Here is a 13,469-nt window from a genome sequence, read left to right as displayed (position 1 = left end):
TGTCAGCATGTAACCTCTGGCCCTCGCCTGCTTGAATCCAGGAAGTCCGAGGCGGTGGAAATGGACGAGATGATGGCGGCCATGGTGCTGACGTCCCTGTCCTGCAGCCCGGTCGTGCAGAGTCCTCCTGGGGCCGAGGCCAACTTCTCTGGTGAGGAAGGGAGTCCACGTGGGTTCTGGGTGTGGCAGAGTCTCATCACTCACGTCCTCTGCTCTGAGCAGCTAATTGCCAAAGTACTGGCCCGGCAACAGGATTCCGGAGTCCCTTCTTTCTTGTGTCCCAGACCGGCTGAGTGACACTGAGTTGGATGCTTCCGTTCTTTTTCCTCAGTTTCCTCCTCTGGGGAGAAGTTTCCTGGTGCATTGTGAAGCTGATTGAGCACGGGGCTGAGCCACACTGGCCACTTGAGTAAGTTCTTCTATGGGAGTAAGTGAGTGAGGCACTTTGGTGGGGGCCTGAAGCAGGCCCATAGAGGAGTATTTAGTTCACGAAGGTGGAAACTTACTAAATGGTCCCCTAGTGGCCTCAGAAGATTCATGCCCCTGTTCCAAGTGCCTAATTCAGCCTTGTACATTAGCCAAGGACCTGGAATAAACAAGCCGAAGTCTAAAGTAAATCTAATTGCTTCCTACAAAGCGACAGAAGGACTTCACAGCAAATTGACAAATTAAAGGGAAATTCTTCCGGTGCGACCCCCAAAATATCAGTAATATGGGAGGAAGACGAAGGGTTGCTGGATATTAGTAGTTTGGCAAGACGGGTGGCGAACCTGAAGTGTTCCATTTGGAAACTCGCTATGGGGCTGGCCTAACTTACTCCCAGGGAATAACTTTTTCATTGGTGAGATCTAACTGAAAGTATGGAGTCAGAAGGAAAGTGGCCTTTACAAGTATCCCTCCTAAGTCATCTCTCTAGGTACAAAGTCAGTTTAAAGGCGTGATGAAGCAAACTTCCTTCCTTCACCCAAAGCCCGTCATCGGTGACGAGTTTGCTAGCTAGTTGTTGTGTCTGCTATCCCACCTGTGGTGAAGCATGGCGTGCGTTGTGCATCTGCTCTGTGAGCACCGAGGGCGACACAAACACAACGGGGAAGTAAGGAGTCAGTTCTAAGTTCTCAGGAAATTCTACGAGTTTAGGAGATCCAGGAGGTTGGTCAGTAGGAGGAAGATCCAGAAACGTGTCAGAAAGGGAAAGAAAATCATTGACTTCAATTCCCATCAGGTTTTGTGTATATATCTGTGTGTAGAACACATATATAATATTCACACACACACACCAACACCAACACATACACATCTAACATAATATGCCACAATCCTGATATCGGAAGTCCCTTTTGGACACAAAATTTAGTAGTTTATTAAAGATTTTTTTTCCATTATATGTCTGGTCTTATGACTGAAATCAGTGGAAATATAAGGCTTCCTTGGCAGCGAATGATATTGAAGTATTCTGCCGCAAGGCGAGGCCTACACAATCACCCAGACCTTGCTCCAATCATGGATACTGTTTGCACAGAAAGCACTCTTCCCTTGGGTGTCCGTGTTGTTAGGGTGGTTCTGCGCACGCGTGTGTGTGGAGACCGGAAGGGATTATAAATATTTCTTAGAGGTTCGCTGTGTGCTCTCATTGCTCTGTGCTTGCAGAGGAGCACTTCATTCTCATGCGTAGAATATCTAGTACCTTCCCTAGAAAATCGCACGATTGAAGGTAGAGTAATTTATGTTCACCTTACAACGTATAGACTAATTTGTGAAATTAACCTTTTGCTTTTTAAAATGCTTTTCTCCCTCTGTGTGCCAATCTGCCAGTTCCAGCGTTCGAGCCATTTGCACGGCTCCCTGTGGAAGGTTGCTGTGTTGTAGGGTTTCCCTGTGTGTGACCTGCTCTTCTCCAGAGTCCTGATCGTGTTAGATGTAGCATTCTGCTTCTGCGCTCTTCTCTCCTTGAGTGGGTGTGTGGGGGTCCTGGACCTATTGGGCTGTTGGGGCTGCTGAGTTCTTCCCCGAAGGGCTTCCCTATTTTGTAAGCCCCGTGTATAGATGTCATAAACTCTTGGTTTCCAGGGGGTCATAGCTTTGAGACTTGACAGTGATCTTTAGGGAGGGAAGAGCTCACAGCATCCCATGCTGTGTGGGTGGGCTCCTGCTGGCAGGTGTGACTTGATGAAGGAGATCCTGCATGGGTAACATGCAACAGGAATGCTGGGTATCTACCCCAGGGGTCCAGCTCAGCCGAGAAGCAGTTGGGAATATGGAGCAGGATGAGAGAAGAGCAGTCGGATTTGTATCCTGGCTTCAAAGGACGTGTCCATCCATCTCAGGACCCAGGTTACGGAGGAGGCTCCGTGGAAAGCCCTCCCGTGGTGGAGTTGGGGACATGGGCACCACACTTTTCCCCTCTTCTCTTGTTATTTCTGTGTATGAGAATGTCAGATTCTCCTGTCCTATCAAGGAATTGGGATTTATGGCCTAGGCCAGTGGTCGGCAAACTCATTAGTCAACAGAGCCAAATATCAACAGTACAACGATTGAAATTTCTTTTGAGAGCCAAATTTTTTAAACTTAAACTTCTTCTAACGCCACTTCTTCAAAATAGACTCGCCCAGGCCGTGGTATTTTGTGGAAGAGCCACACTCAAGGGGCCAAAGAGCCGCATGTGGCTCGCGAGCCGCAGTTTGCCAACCACGGGCCTAGGCAATGGAAGAGTCTGGGCTGGGCCTAAAGTAGCCTGAAGACAGGCAACTTAAAAACGGAAAGTGTCCCGTCTCACTGTGATCTTCCTCCTGCTCAGAGGCACTGCTGGGAGCAGGCGGCAGGTTCAGGGCCCTGCTGGGCGTCACCCAGGCATCTGTCATTGGTCTGAATTGCTCTCAGAGCTTATCTTCTCTAAACGCGTTACTTGTGGGTAACAGCAGCCACCTGGGCTGCCGCCACCTCTGATAAACGGTACACGTCCCAGAGGCTGTAGAGCTGGCTGAGTGGTTTCTTCCCACAGGCAGTTTTTGATGGACTTGCCTGGGTTTAAATGATCAATAGGCATTTTTCCAAGAAAGCCTGGTCAACAAGCTCATAGCTTGGCCTTTCCATCCTACTCCGCTGTGGGGGAGGTGCCCGGTGGTCCCCAGCACATGTCTGCGCACCTTCTCACCCACTCCTTTAGGCCTAGAGGCAGTAGAATCTTTCCCCTCCTCTTCCCCCTGCCATTTATTTATTTATAATAATTAATTATGAATTTCAGAGAGGAAGGGAGAGAGACAGAGAGAGAAACATCAATGATGAGAGGGAATCATTGATTGGCTGCCTCCTGCAAGTCCCACACTATGTAGCGAGCTCACAACCTGGGTATGTGCCCTGACCGGGAATCAAACCGTGACCTTCTGGTTCATAGGTTGATGCTCAACCAGGGAGTCATGCCGGCCTGGGCCCCTGCCTTTTTTTTAAACATATAAAGCGAGAAATGCATTTAAAACACACATACACACATATATGTTTTTTTATTTCAGAGAGGAAGGGAAAGGGAGAGAGAGATAGAAACATCAGTGATGAGAGAGAATCATTGATCGGCAGCCTCCTACATACCCCCCACTGGGGACTGAGCCCACAACTCGGGCATGTGCCCTGACCAGGAATTGAACCATGACCTCCTGGTTCATAGGTCGATGCTTAACCGCTGAGCCACACCAGGCGGGCAGTGAGAAACACATTTTAATTAGGTTCTCTTTCTGTTAATAATATACAAGAGGAAGTTCCAGTGTGTGCGTGCTGGTCAGTGGTTACCAACGTGGCCGTGGCAGGAGATGCCCACTGGAGCCGAGCAGGACTACCCAGAGGCTTGGCTGCGATGAGTTGCAGTGTCTCCTCATTTTTACTGGCGCTCAGAAAGGGGAGGTTTGGGTTTTTCCTCCCTGACGTGGCACAGCCAGGCAGAGCCAGAGCCAGGAATTGGATTCCGGAACCCGGGCTCCAAAGGAGAATGTCGTGGCCTCTGACCTGGGCTGTCCGTGTGGAATCCGGTGTATACAGGGCCGTGCCAGAAGCTCTGTCTGGGGACTGGCCCATGAGCGTCCCCGTCTCTTCTCTCCGCCAGCTTCCCGTGCGGCCTGTGACCCGTGGAAGGAGAGCGGCGACGTGTCCGACAGCGGCAGCAGCACCACCAGCGGGCACTGGAGTGTGAGCAGTGGCGTTTCCACCCCCTCGCCCCCCCACCCCCAGGCCAGCCCCAAGTATCTGGGGGACGCCTTTGGTTCTCCCCAAACTGATCCTGGATTTGAAACTGATCCGGACGCTTTCCTGTTGGATGAACCAGCTCCACGTAAAAGAAAGGTGCGTGGTGATGTGCGCGTGCGCTCAGGCCCGCGAGGCTGACGTGCACGGGGGGCCCCACCGGTCCTAGGCGTTCTCAGGCTCCGTCCCGTTTTAGTTTTCCTCGGCTGCTGCTGTTCCCTCTTGACATTCCCAGGAGCTCTCTTCGATGCCGGTTTCTTTTCACCTCTGCTCCCGTCCCCGCCTCTTCTGCTTCCCTCCTGAGGCTTGTGTGCGTGAGGCTTTGGTGGGGTCTGACCCACGGCACCAAGCGCTGCTGCCGGCCGCCGGGCCCGGCTCCTGGGCCGAGGCACTCTGCCCCTGCCTGTCCGTCTCTTTGGCCCCAGAGAGCCTTTTGTTGGGTTGTGTGTGCAGGAGGCTGAAGTCCCCAGGAGGTGAGGATGGGAAGGGGGTGAAGGAGAGGAACGTGTCCCGGTGACCCTGTCTTCCTTCCCCCTAGAACTCGGTGAAGGTGATGTACAAGTGCCTGTGGCCAAACTGCGGCAAAGTCCTGCGCTCCATTGTGGGCATCAAGCGACACGTGAAAGCCCTGCATCTGGGGTAGGTGTAGAGCCCAGGGCCTGTTTGCCTCGGGGTAGCATTCAGGCCTCCCCCTCCACCCTGCTGATTCCTGGGGACCCACAGCCCAGAACGCTTCCAAGGAAATGACTTGCCGAGCGCGCCACCTGGTGCCTGACCCCGTGCCCAGCAGAGTAGCCTGTTGGAGAGAGTTCCCTGCTGGGAAGGAAGGACCCTCCTATCCTGTCGCAGTGAATGTCCATCTAGCTGTTCACGGGGAGGGAGCACCATCCGTCCGTCTGTGGATGTGTCCTCTAGCCTCACTGTAGGATGCCAGCTGTTATAGTTCTGGGCAGAAACAGGGTGATGGGGTGAGACCCCGTGGCGAGGCCTGCCCCTGCTTTCCCTCGGGGACCTGGGGCCCCATTGGATTCCACGTGGTTGCTGGGGACGCCCTACCCTTAGTGCAGCAATCGCTCCCTGCTCGGAGCTGCTCTTGGCTGAGGAACTGGCTCACAGCCCTTCCCCTGGAGGAGAGACTGTGACAGCAACGAGGTGGGCCCGACAGGACCCGTGGCCGGGCTCAGGGTCAGACGACTCCTGCAGGAGGAGAGGTTCGGACACCCTGTAGGGAGGAGAAGCCTCAGGTGCAGGAGAAACAGTCCCATTGATGTGCCAGCACGTCCTCCCCGTGATGTTGCGCTGGGAACAGGCTCCTGCGTGGCCTCTTGGGCTCCTTCCCTGACTCGCTGGGTGGCCCTGAGCAGACACACCCCCCCTCTTGTGCCTCAGTTTCCCCTGTGTTTGAACTGAGGCAGCTTGTCGCTGACCCCCACTGTGTCTCCCTCCCACGCAGGGACTCTGTGGACTCGGACCAGTTCAAGCGGGAGGAGGATTTCTACTACACAGAAGTGCAGATGAAGGAGGAAGCTGCTGCTGCTGGCGCCCCCACCGCTGACTCAGCCCCCACCCCCGGCGTGACCAGCCCGCCCCTCGCCATTCTTCCACCACCTCCTCCCAAAGGCCAGCCCTCGGGCCCAGAGCACCCTGGCCTGGAATCCTACCTGCCCTCCGGTGCTCTGAGCAAGTCAGCTCCCGGCTCCTTCTGGCACATTCAGGCCGACCATGCATACCAGGTATGGCTGGGCATGCTGGGAGCTTAGCCTTGTGACCGTGAGGACGTTCTGTGTCTGACCTGTCACCCACCAGCCTGATCACAGGCCACTGACCACCCCGATCGGAGGCTGAGCCCTGTAGCTAAATGGGTCGCCTCTAACTTCTACAAAGAGGGAAAGGAAAATAAGTCACACTTGATAAATGTGGGGATTCCCGAGTTCTTCCTCGGTGGCTGTCACGAGCGATTCCTAGAAATCTGGTTGAATCCCCGAGCACCCAGGTTGATGGATTTGGACTGGGGAGATGTTACGCCGCTGGCTATAAAGGCAGATAGCGTCGTGTAGTTGGGCTTCCCAGAGCAAATCTCTAGTACCTAGAATTGTGTTACGTTAACAAACAATCCAGCACCTATTTTTAAAAAACCCTACTGTGTGATAAGCAGTGGGGTAAGCCTTCCAGACAGAATAAGACATTGTCCCTGACCTTGAGAAATGCATATGTAACTCTGATTAGTTATAATCGTCCATGTACCCTACTGGAGGCACAAGCCATTGTTGTGGGTAGAGGGAGGGCCAAGCTAGGATGCCTATGTGGTTGGGAAAGTTGTCACGGAGGGAGTATCATTTAGGATGGTCTTCCCTGTGCACACAGTAGGTATTCAGTAAACGCACAGCTTACCATGTGCCAGTTTTTCTTATAACGCTTTTGTGCCCACAGCCTGATTTTATCAGACTCCAGGCAGATTTGCAGGTTAGTAATTAGACAGCAGTGCTTTCAATCAGAAAACCTGGACAAAATGAGCCAAGTTTCCTCATTAGAATGAGTGGTCACTTAGCTCTTTCACGTTTGGCCAACTTTCAGGTGGCCCTTCAGGCAGCGGGCTGCCCCTGGAGACCGTGGCTGGTGTTCTGATGAACAAACCTAAACCCGTTCATCCAGGAGAGTGTTGCTAACTCCACGTGGTTGCTGGGGACGCCCTACCCCAGGTGCAGCAGTCGCTCCCTGCTCAGGAGGCTTTGGGACGTCTTTGGGGAACTGCCTTTAGCGTGTTCTTGGTGGGTGATGATGGCATCATGAGGCTAGCGTGTGCACCAGCTCTGAGAGGGGTTTCTGAAAACGATCGGCGCCCGGGACTAGGGAGACAACGTCAGAGAGTTGGGAACTCTGCTCTTTCTCTTGGGAAGGGCCTTCTGGTGGGTCCCAGGGTTTCCAGCCAGAGACCTTCTGCTGTGCATCGTGACGTCACAGGAGGGTGGGTGGAGTCTGAGAGCCGGGACCTGGGCTGACGCTGTGCTGTCTTGTCTCCGCAGGCCCTGCCGTCCTTTCAGATCCCCGTCTCACCGCACATCTACACCAGTATTAGCTGGGCCGCCGCCCCCTCCACGGCCTCCTCCTTCACTCCGGTGAGTGTGCCGGTCTCCGAGCCCGGCAGCGCTTCGGGGCCCTGGACCGAGCCCAGGGCCCTGCCACACATACCCAGTGCTGGGGTCCCTCTCCTCACACTGGTCAGCAGCACCCACACTTTGTGAAGATCGCCCCCTGGCCTGGCACTCTCCAGCGGGTCCCAGCCCCTCTTAGAAGGTGGAAGGAGGGTGCCTGCAGAAAAGTAACCGGTTCATGCAAGTTTACTGCCAAGAAAATCACGAGGCGAGGCCAGGGTCTGTGGTGCTTGTTAAGAAGGGAGAGAGTGTGGGAAAGCTGGAGGGGAAGAGGGTGGGCCAGCAAGAAGGTGGGGGCTGTCTAGGCGGGATCAGAAATCTCGCGGCCACCGCGGACCACTGCTCAGGTGGCTTGCCTCTGAACCGAAGTGCATTGGAAGCCACTTGTACCACCCGCAGTGGGCTCTAGTCTTACATGTCTCCGGCAGGAAGGGATCACGCTAGGAAGCCTGGGTGCCTGGACGTGGCGTCGAGACAGTGCAGTCCCTTCTTTTCTGTCACCGTGGTGACGGCCTCTCAGTCTTCAGGGAGCAGCCCCTGAAGTGGCCACCTCCCCTGCCCGGGGCCCCGACTCTCTCTCTCTGGAGCTCCACTAAAAGGCTTGCTCCTCACTCACTCTCCCCTCCCCTGGCCCCTGTTCACCTCCGTCTGAACTGTCCTTCCGGAAAAGGCACGCTGGCCCTCCGGCCGCAAGGAGGGGCCCCAGGCGTGGCCGCCTGCTCTGTGCTTACGGCCCCTCTATCCGTGCCCAGGTCCGGAGCAGGTCGCTAAGCTTCAGCGAGCCCCAGCAGCCACCACCTGCCGTGAAGTCTCACCTGATTGTCACGTCTCCACCCCGGGCCCAGAGCAGCACCAGGTAAGGCCCTCTGCGCCCGTCGCCTCCTCCTGGCTTTCGTCCCCACCGTCTCCACTGCGAGTGTGGACTCTGAGGCCTCTGACCCTGGGAACCAGGCGGGGCGGGGTGAGCCCGGCTGGAGGACACACTGGATGCTGAGGAGACGTGGTCCTCTGGCCCCCTACGCTCCCCCCGCTTCTCACCTCCGCTTGTTTGCTCAGCCTCACCCCTGGCCCCTCTCCAGGGCTAACCACCAGCCTGTGACGGTGCCCTCATTACTCTCCCTTGGCAGGAAGGCCCGCGGGGAGGCTAAGAAGTGCCGCAAAGTGTACGGCATTGAGCACCGGGACCAGTGGTGCACGGCCTGCCGCTGGAAGAAGGCCTGCCAGCGCTTCCTGGACTGAACCGCCCGGCCGGCCGGCTCCTCCTCGCTGCCCCTGGCCCCACGGCAGCCAGATGACGCAAGGCAGACCCGTGAGCCCGCAGCAGACACCTACAGATACAGAGTGGACACTGGGAGTGTGGGCTTTCTTGGCAGAGGTTTAATACTTAAGCCCTTTTCCCCCTCCCTTGCGGGAACATTTTATTTTTTAAAAAGAGAAACGAACCTATTTCCTCCCCCCTCATATAGGAGAGAGCCAAAACTGACCAAGGGTATTCTGCAGCGAACTAGAGACCAAAGAATGAATGAGCCCCCCCTCCCCACATCCCCTCTCGCCAGGGGATTAGTGTGTGAGCATCAAAAGAAGGAACAGCTCATTCTGTTTCCTGCTGAGTTGGTGGATTCTTTGCTTCCTCAATTCGCCCAGGAGGGACTGTGAGCAAGATGAATTTACTTTTCTTAAGACACACAAAAAAAGTTTCTGGCTGATGACTCAGAGAGCAGGACCCGCCTTTGGGGTGGGAAGAGTGGGGGGTGTCTGGGCGATTTTTTTTTTTTTTTTTTTGCAGCAAGTCCTTCTCCACCCGAATCGTGGAGAATGGAGAGCTTGTCTCACCATCAGCTTCCATGGAAGTAAAAGGACAACCTTCTGGTGACAACGCTCTGGATCTGGGTCCCCTCAGGCGTTGGGTGGCATCCCAGCACATACCGTACGGCCTCTTCTCAAAGCTCAGACGCCTCGTTTTTGAAAGGCTGTCCCCAGTAGCTGAGCCAAAAGGCGGATAAGAATTCCCTTTCTGACACGTGGCGGTCGAACACTACCTTGATATTCTTTCCTCTTTCCTTGAGGAAAGCGAGAGGGTTTCAGTCTCTGTGAGAGCTCTCTGCTGGAAAGGACACCTCTAAGACACTTTGTTTTCCTTTAGGATGTATTCAGAAGCCTTTATCGGATTAGAGTTCCCCTTTTACTTGGGTGGTAGGTTCCTCTCTGTCTCTGGTTTCACCAGGGATTTCCCCATTTCCCTCCCGAGGCTACAGGCAGGGCTGGTGGGGAAGGAGAGAGAAGAGCTTAGGCAGGGGAGGTGAGTGGCAGCTTGCCCGCCGATGGAGAAGCAGTTGGCAGGTCTCTCATTGTCTGATGGCTTACCTGCCCCTTTGGGAGCAATCCCATCCCTCCCTTAGGTGACACGTAGGATAGGACGCAAGGCAGGAGGCTTCTGGATTTTTTTACCCGGGTTGGCCCGGCCCAGCGAGGAGGAGGTAACCTTCTCTTAGTGTGGTGTAACCTTCCCAGGTACCTGCTGAGCACCTTCTTGCCTGAAGGCAGGATGGAGAAGGTTAGAGAGAGTGCTGAGGAAATGGAGTGAGGAGGACCTGGGCTTGCATTCAAGCATGTTTCTGGAGGCCTCAGGCATTGAGGGGGGCCTGTACCGCATTGCTCAGGAGGTTAATGAGCAAAGCTTGTGTTGCGGAGAAGGAGAGAGATGTGGGGAGTTTAGTGCCGCGCCAGCCAGGGGTTAAGATGGGGTGAGCTGAGCCCTGAGGGAAGGCCCGTGTTGGTTTCAGAGCCTCGCCTTTCTTCCTAGGAACTGTGGCGATTCCTTGGGGCCTGCTTGACCAGCTATCTTGGACCCGTGTCCTAGATGTCAGGGGCTCAGGGAACCCCACCAAGCCACTCCTCTGGGGACAGAGCAGCAGCATCCCCCCGTTGGCCGTCATTGAGCCAAGGTGGAAACCTCCTGCCCCCAGGTGGAAATACCTGGCTATCGGGAGCTCCTCTGGCCGCTTCCCGTGGGAAATGTGCATATGCCTTGCGGTGGGAGGCAGGTGGAGTGTTAGAACACCTGCCCGCCTGAGAACAGGGGCGTGGTTTTGTGAAGGGTGATGGGGACCCGGGTTTGGTGACAGAGGGAGAGACAGTTATGCACAGGTGTCTTGGGTGGTGATGGGGTATATTTTTATAACTTTGTGGGAAAAGGTGTGTGGAATCTCTTCCTCGGGAAAGCTCAAAGCCAGGCCAGCAGGAGGTGGCCCCGGGCTCTCCTTCCTGTCCCTTCAGCCGCCCTGGGAATGAAAAGCTGATCGCAGGTGGTTGCTCGTCCCGATTTACTCACCTCCCACGCTGTCCATGTTCAGGGCTTCTCGGGGAGGGGAGGGCGTGTTTGAGACGCGGGACGCTGCCCCGGCGGTATCTTCCCTTCCCTTCCTTCCTTCATCAGAGCTCTTGCTGAGTCTCATCTTTAGAAAAGCTGTTCTCCCTTCCCCCCTCAGTTTGGATTGTGCAGATGTAACCGGATATAAAGATTTTCTCTAAGGGAGGTAGGCTTTTCATGTCTTTGGTACACAGGGCAGAGAAGGAAGAGAGAAAGAAGAAATTGACGAAACAACTGAGAAACTGAGGTGGTTTTATTTTTTTATTTTATTTTATCTTTTGATGTTTTATTTTGGTGCAGCTTTCCCTGTCTGCTCCTGTCTTATTTCGGGTGGTGGTGGCCCCCTCTGGCTTCCCTCTTCCCGCACCTCAATCTCGTGGCTGTTGTGTTGGTTCTTGACATGTGGTCTGTCCTTGGGGTTACCCCGTTTGTTTCTTCTCGGAGGGTGGGGTGGTTTGTGAACCGATCCAGAGATCATGCCTGTTTTTTTTTTTTTCATCTCTGTATCTCTCTCCCTACTTCCCGGCCCACCTGGGCAGCAGAATCTGAGAGAAGGTAAGATGCCGCAGGTGCACGTTCGAAACTAACAGGACTGATCGTCAAATGCAGTTATTTTGGGGAAACTTGGTTCCACTGACGTTACCCTTATTCAAAATATTTCTTGGGGTTACCTGGGGAGTCTGGTGCCTGCTGTGACCAGCCGTCGTGATACGAAACCTGCCCTCGGGCTTGCTCAGTGCAGAGAGAGTCCCGAATGTCTGTGGCCGAGTGAGGTCACAGGTGCAAAGCACAAGGCCTGACGAGTGAGCACAGTGACCGGCCTCAATTCCGTGCGGTCTGGGCTGGCTGGGCAAGCAGTTCTGCAGTTTCCGAGGGCGTGTCGAGCAATGTCCACATGGCGATGGCACACCTATGGCTTCTCTCCTTGGAGGACATTATTAATTTGGAGGAGGATACTCTGATTTGTTTGAAGAAATCTGTCCTGTTATTTTCTGCTCCTCCCAGGTTCTGACTTTACCAGGGGCAAAAAAAAAAAAGAGAGAGAGAGGGAGGGAGATAAATCTCATTTGTGAATTTGTCTTATTGGCGCCTTTTCCCCCAGCTGTCTTCCAAGTATTATTTTTACTGTTAAAAAAAGTTTTTTGTTTTTTTTAAATGTGAAATGTAATGTTTTTACAGCAACAATATGAAATATATTTTATAAGGAATAAAATGGTACATTGTCTGATTTACTGTGTGCCTGTCCCTCTGGCCCCTCCCCCTGAAAGGATAAGCTTGTCATTGTCCTTGGTGTCAAACCAATGATAGCATGTCAGTCACCCGATGGGCAGAGCACGCACGTTCATTTGCTTAGAATAACAGTAGGTACCACGATCGGGGACCAGGCCAAGAGTTATGGATGACTTCAGTCACCCTATGAAGGAGTTACTATTATGATCCCCATTTTACAGATGAAGAGAGTGAGGTTAAATCTCCCTCCCAAGGTCACACCCTGGGAACTCATGGCACTAGGATGGCAATCCAGGCAGTATAACTATTTTCTGTGTTGCTTATACTGACAACGGGAAACGTGTTTTTGGCCATGTTCCCGAGTCTGTTGGGGAGTTGGCAGTGACTTAGGAGAACATAAGTTACACTCTACTTACGGGACGAGTTCTGACCTAGGGAGCAACCTGGGCCACTCCCTGAATTCATCGGTTCCATGTACCGGGATGGCCCAGATGGCCAGTGAGAGCTGGCCTGCGTGGGGAGGGTGCTGGGAGCAGAAAGCAACCCGGGACCATGAGGAGTGGGCTCCGAGGACCCCGAGCAGGGCCTGACGGTGAGGGTGAGGCGCTGTGAGAGGGCCCGGGAGCTTGGTCACGGCTGATCAAGCCCAGAAGCCCCGGAAGCTGGTGCGGGAGGTTGTCCTTTGGCCTTTTTTCTTGCCTGGAGGTAGAACGGAGGGCTTCTTTCTCCTCATTCCCTTTGTCCCTGTCCACCCCACCTCTCTAAGAAAGCCCCGGATGGAATCTGCTGCTTCAGTGCTGTTTGCCCAAGCCCCCCACATCCGCTCACTGCCGTTGAGTTGGACATTCTTCGTTTGCAGCCCTGGGCCCTCGCAGGCTTGCCTGATGGCTGCGTCTGCGGACCCCTAACTGTCTGGCTTCTGGCTGTTTGACCCACGGGAGGCCCAGGCTGGAGGTGGAGGGGCTGAAGGAGAGAGGAGTTGCCTCCCGGGGCCCTGCCTGCGCTGTGCACGAATGGCTGCTCCCCTGCTGAGAGCTGAGCTCCCAGCTGAGTGGGTTCGGTGACTCCCCCTTGCCCCGGCTCTCCACCTCCTCAACAGAGCGCCCCTCCCTCCCTTACGCTGTAGACGGTGGACTCCTCAGTCACGCTGTCTGGGCGCACCAGATGTTTCCTGCCTGGGCCCTGATAGTCACGCACCTTAACATGTTTCGGGTTAAATTGGAGTAAAAAAGGACAAACAGCAGGTTTGTCCAGGCTCTGCCCCTCGCCTCACATCTCAATCTAGTGGTCCCAAACCAGCAGGATCTGCATCTCTTGCAACTTGTTAAAAATGCAGATTTCTGCCCTAACAGTTGGTTAGCGCAGCGGTCGCCAACCTTTCGGACCTCATGGACCACCAGAGCATCGTCCGATGGCCAAGGTGCCGGGTTCACTCCCCCGTCAGGGCACACACAAGAATCAACCAAAGAGTGCACAAGTAAGTGGAAGAA

At 54.4% G+C, this 13,469-nt stretch overlaps 1 protein-coding gene across 2 annotated transcripts in view; it reads left to right on the top strand.

Moving 5' to 3' along the window:
* ZNF395 (zinc finger protein 395) overlaps window positions 1–11,977 on the top strand; it is a 42,653-nt gene extending 30,676 nt beyond the window's left edge. For both annotated transcript variants that reach the window (XM_079772591.1, XM_079772592.1), the window contains exons 4-10: window positions 42–151; window positions 4,091–4,326; window positions 4,766–4,866; window positions 5,681–5,960; window positions 7,251–7,343; window positions 8,132–8,235; window positions 8,507–11,977. In XM_079772591.1, coding sequence (XP_079628717.1) covers window positions 42–151; window positions 4,091–4,326; window positions 4,766–4,866; window positions 5,681–5,960; window positions 7,251–7,343; window positions 8,132–8,235; window positions 8,507–8,618 — 1,036 coding nt within the window. In that variant the 3' untranslated portion in view covers window positions 8,619–11,977. The remainder of the gene's footprint in view (window positions 1–41; window positions 152–4,090; window positions 4,327–4,765; window positions 4,867–5,680; window positions 5,961–7,250; window positions 7,344–8,131; window positions 8,236–8,506) is intronic.
* Window positions 11,978–13,469: the final 1,492 nt, after the last annotated feature.

The sequence above is a fragment of the Cnephaeus nilssonii genome (assembly GCF_951640355.1).
Source record: "Cnephaeus nilssonii genome assembly, chromosome: 5".
NCBI lineage: Eukaryota > Metazoa > Chordata > Mammalia > Chiroptera > Vespertilionidae > Cnephaeus > Cnephaeus nilssonii.
The sequence above is the reverse complement of the archived record's forward strand: the minus strand, read 5'-3'. Positions and strand labels throughout refer to the sequence as shown.